The following is a 4,291-nucleotide window of genomic DNA, read 5'->3' as shown; positions in this document are numbered from 1 at the left end:
TATCATCTCTTTTCTTAGACTTTTTGGAAAAATGTGCTAGTATTAAAAAATAAAAATTAAATCAAGATTTTCTTTCTTATAACTGATTTTCTCATCATTAACGATATTATAAAAAGTTATTTTAATATCTCATATTGTCACGCGCGCGCAGACTTTTAGTTGTTATCAATATTACAATTTTAATGACAGACTAATTAAGTTATTTCTGCACAAAAATGTGAGAAAATATCACGTTTTTAATTTTTTAACATTAACGTTTATTTCCAAAAAGTCTGATAATAAATAATTTGAGATAAATAATGTTGAAAAGATATTGTGACAAAAAAATGAAATTATAGTCACTCGATTTCATTTAAATATTAAATATTATAACAATTTTAAACTTCTTGAATCTTTTAAAATTCGAATTTGTATTCTAAAAATCTATAAAAATTTTCGAGGATGTTTTTTGATAAATAGAATGTCACTAATTTTTTTGCATAAATTTTTATAAATTAGAAAAAAAATTATGATAAAGAAATTTTTATCACAATTGCTACTCTTGCAATGGTGAGAATAGAAAGTTAAAACTTGGCGAATATTTCATGAAGGCCTAACAATTGACGTGTAGCAAGTTGGCATGGCAAGCAAATTTCATATACATAGTCTATTACATTCTTTGCAACAATACCTTTTGAAAATCCGCCGATCTTATAACTTCAGATTCTATCTTCATGGCATGACCGCGCAAGACAGGATCGCCAACTTGACAAATGTGCGTATGTGGTAACTCGTTGGAATTCATACCAAGCAATCGTTGGATTGTCTCTTTCATTTTAAGAATATTCACGAATCTTACATTGTTTCTTTTAACGGCAACGACACAGGAGGTTACATTAGTGAAATTATATATTCGGAACATTGTATTCAATGCTTAAATATCACTGCGATATTTTTTAAATTCCAAAAGTGAGGTTATCCACTATCTATCACATCGATATTTCTATTCTTGTGTTTTCCGGCCTGACGATGACGAAATACCGGAAACTTACAGCGCCAAATACGAAGTTTCGTCATCATCGAGTTATCTCCCGACACGAAACAACTGCCAGGAAAAATTTGATCGATAATATCGCAACGAGTATTTCGCACTATCCGACAAGAAATTTGTTTTTTTTTATTCCCGCATTAGAATTTTCTTTTTCGTTTTCATCAAATATCAAATATATATCTATTTTATTTTAAGTTCCAAAAGTATATACTTTTCAGCCATAGAAAATAAATCAAAAATATTATTATTAACTATACTAAATTCAAATATAAATCAGTAACATTCCGCAATTATCAAAATGAGATATGAAAAGAATGTAGAATATTATTTGATATAAATATCCGAGAAATCGATCAGTAATTAATGCGATTGCTCGATTTAGAAATGCAATAACAAATTTGAAATTATTAGTTAAGCATATTAAATAAATATATACATTTATGGCACAATTATTACGAATTAATATATAACACTGCTTCGAACTATATTATATTCAGAGATAATGACAGAAACAATTCTTTTTTTAAATAAGCCTGTAATATGCGCCATTATTATTGCGCCATAAATATATATATGTATGTTTTATAAAATGTCTAAGGTTGGATTGTTCCACCTTTCAATAAATTTCAGCTCATTCTCTAACTCTCTTATTATTCTCTTATGTTCTTATTATCTTTTATTGTTTTGTTTATCCATTGGATAAATTACTACATAGTTTATCCAAAAATGGAACAATCAGCTCTAAGTAATATTAAAAAGTATATTAAACATAAATAATTTGTATTTATTCTAATAGCACAGAAAGATTTCTGTAATGTTGCACGAACATAACATTAAAACATTGAAACAATCGCAGTTACATTGCATGATATTTTTAAAAAGTTTTTGTTTACAAGATTGTGGCAACATCAAAATGTCACTGTGATCCGCAAGAAACGTTTCTGAAATATTACAAAAACGTTTGTAAAATCTTTCAGTGATATGTTAGTGCAACATTTTCTTTAATTTCATTGGCAAGAATGTAAAAAAATTTTATATATGCGGGCAGGGCTAGGCAAAATACATCATTAATGTATTTAAAATACAAAATACTATCAATCTTAATTAATATTTAAATTACAAAGTATTTTTAACTTTTTGATTTGAAATACAAATTATTTCAAATCAAAAGAAAGTAATTTGTACCTTATAATTCAAATACTAATTAATATAATTGACAATATTTAGCAATATTTTGTATGTTAAATATTTTAATGATATATTTTGCTCAGTCTGTATGTGCGGGAATAAATATTTGTTAGTAAAAAAGCAAAATACTTTATTAAATCGTAATATTCTTATTCTTATGTTATTAATATTGTCAATCATAATTGATTGATTTGAACAATATATTATTAAATCACTGTACCTTACGTATCTTTGAAAAAAGATCTTTGAAGCTCATTACATTCACTTTACCTTTAGCTCTATATATATATAATATTAAAGCTTTATATAATATATTAAATTAATAAAATATATTAAAAAATGTAACTATAAAAATAAAATTTTTTGAGATATTTTTTCTCTCTCTTCTTGCTCTGACTAAGCTAGAATTTACTAGAAAATTAATATTCTTATCTACGTTGCATACATGCACGCATGCGTGCGTACGTGGATGCGTGTTGCGTGCGTGAGTGTGAGCATGATCGATCGATCGGATAATGTTATATCTGCATTTATTAATTCGGAGTTTCAGAAATCTTTCAGAAACTTTACATTTGCACTATTGAAAGAACTATACATTACAGAAATATTTCAAGCTCAAGATTTTAATCAAAGTAATTACAGAAATATTGCAATTGTAATATTTCAAAAAAGAATCTCAGAATTACAAATGTGATGATATTGGAAGGTTCCTGCAACACAACTGAAACTTTCCATGCTATCAGAGTAGCTACCGACATCTATCGGAAGTAGGAAATTGAATCATTCAACTTGGATTTCATTACCATCGGTAGTCTAAAGGCAGAATACATGCTCGTATGGAATACAAGAGATTCAGATTCGATTCTCAGCCGAGATAATGTTTTTCGTAATAAATTTATTTAGAATTTTTCAGCACATCTTTCTAATATGATGTCTGATTGAGCACCGAATTATTAAAAATTGCTTGTCAATTTAATTTAATTTGTAATATTATTACAATTGTTTAATTGCATTTATAAATCCGGAAAACCAATTCGGCATGCATAACTATTTGAATAACTACAAATATGGTATATATGCATGTATATACATATATATATATATAGTATATATATAGTATATACCGAGTGTCTGACACCACCCATACATATTTTTTTTCTCAGAAACAAAGTAAAAAAAAAACGTTTCAGACAAAAGTTGTATGATTTCGAAGTATACATAAGATAGTCATTGATTTGATCTCTCTAAACTGTCAAACCAATAATCACCATCTTATGTACAGTCGGAGTCTAAAAGATAACACTTTTTTTCGAGTTTCGAAATAGGTATTTCATTTCTAATTTATCGATTGTATTCTCACATATATGGTCTTAAATAAGATTCTTATAAATTATAAATTATTATTATTCTTATAAATTATTATTTGTGAATTATATTTTTAGTATAAATTTATATACTTATAAATTATTAAGATCAGATTAAGTTTAATTTAAATTTAATTCAATTTTTAATGTTTTATGAATTAAATTTAATTCACTTTTAAATTTATATTATCATTTTTCGAATAACCATTACACATAATGCACAAATATTTAGATAGAAATGCGCTTCTTGAACATATCTCGATATTATATCAACATATACCTCATTATAATTATATAATTAGATAAAAATTATTGAAAAATAATTATGAAAATCATATTATAAAAACATATAAGGTAGTTGGCTCAGTAATCGTCATGTTAACCAAATACTTGACTTTGCAAATTTATATTTTTCAGATTGAAAAGTGAGTAACTGTTATTTTAGGTTATTTTAAATCAATTTTTTGTGATAAATAAAACGTCACTCTAAAATTCTTATTTCTACTACTGTTGTTGAGAAAATCCTTCGGAAAAATTAAAAGGCGCAAATATACGAGTTATCCATGCCGCCATAATCGTCCAAATAAAAGTCGCCAAAATAAAAGTTTGCTGAATAATCGTCATAGATATGTCTCACAAAATGCCAAATATGTGTTTAATGATCGCATACACGAATGATGGAATGATTCAGACACATAAATTTATATAT

General features: G+C 26.2%; 1 protein-coding gene across 1 annotated transcript in view; it reads right to left on the bottom strand.

Annotated features, from left to right (window-relative positions):
• Window positions 1-934, bottom strand: part of LOC108684452 (peptide deformylase, mitochondrial-like) — a 2,921-nt gene extending 1,987 nt beyond the window's left edge. Inside the window, exon 1 of the mRNA XM_018188772.1 lies at window positions 671-934. Within this exon, the coding sequence (XP_018044261.1) occupies window positions 671-901 (231 nt within the window). The 5' untranslated portion in view covers window positions 902-934. The remainder of the gene's footprint in view (window positions 1-670) is intronic.
• Window positions 935-4,291: the final 3,357 nt, after the last annotated feature.

The sequence above is a fragment of the Atta colombica genome, unplaced genomic scaffold (genome assembly GCF_001594045.1).
Source record: "Atta colombica isolate Treedump-2 unplaced genomic scaffold, Acol1.0 scaffold135, whole genome shotgun sequence".
Taxonomy (NCBI): domain Eukaryota; kingdom Metazoa; phylum Arthropoda; class Insecta; order Hymenoptera; family Formicidae; genus Atta; species Atta colombica.
Note: the sequence above shows the minus strand (reverse complement) of the source record. Positions and strands in the feature narration are given on the sequence as shown.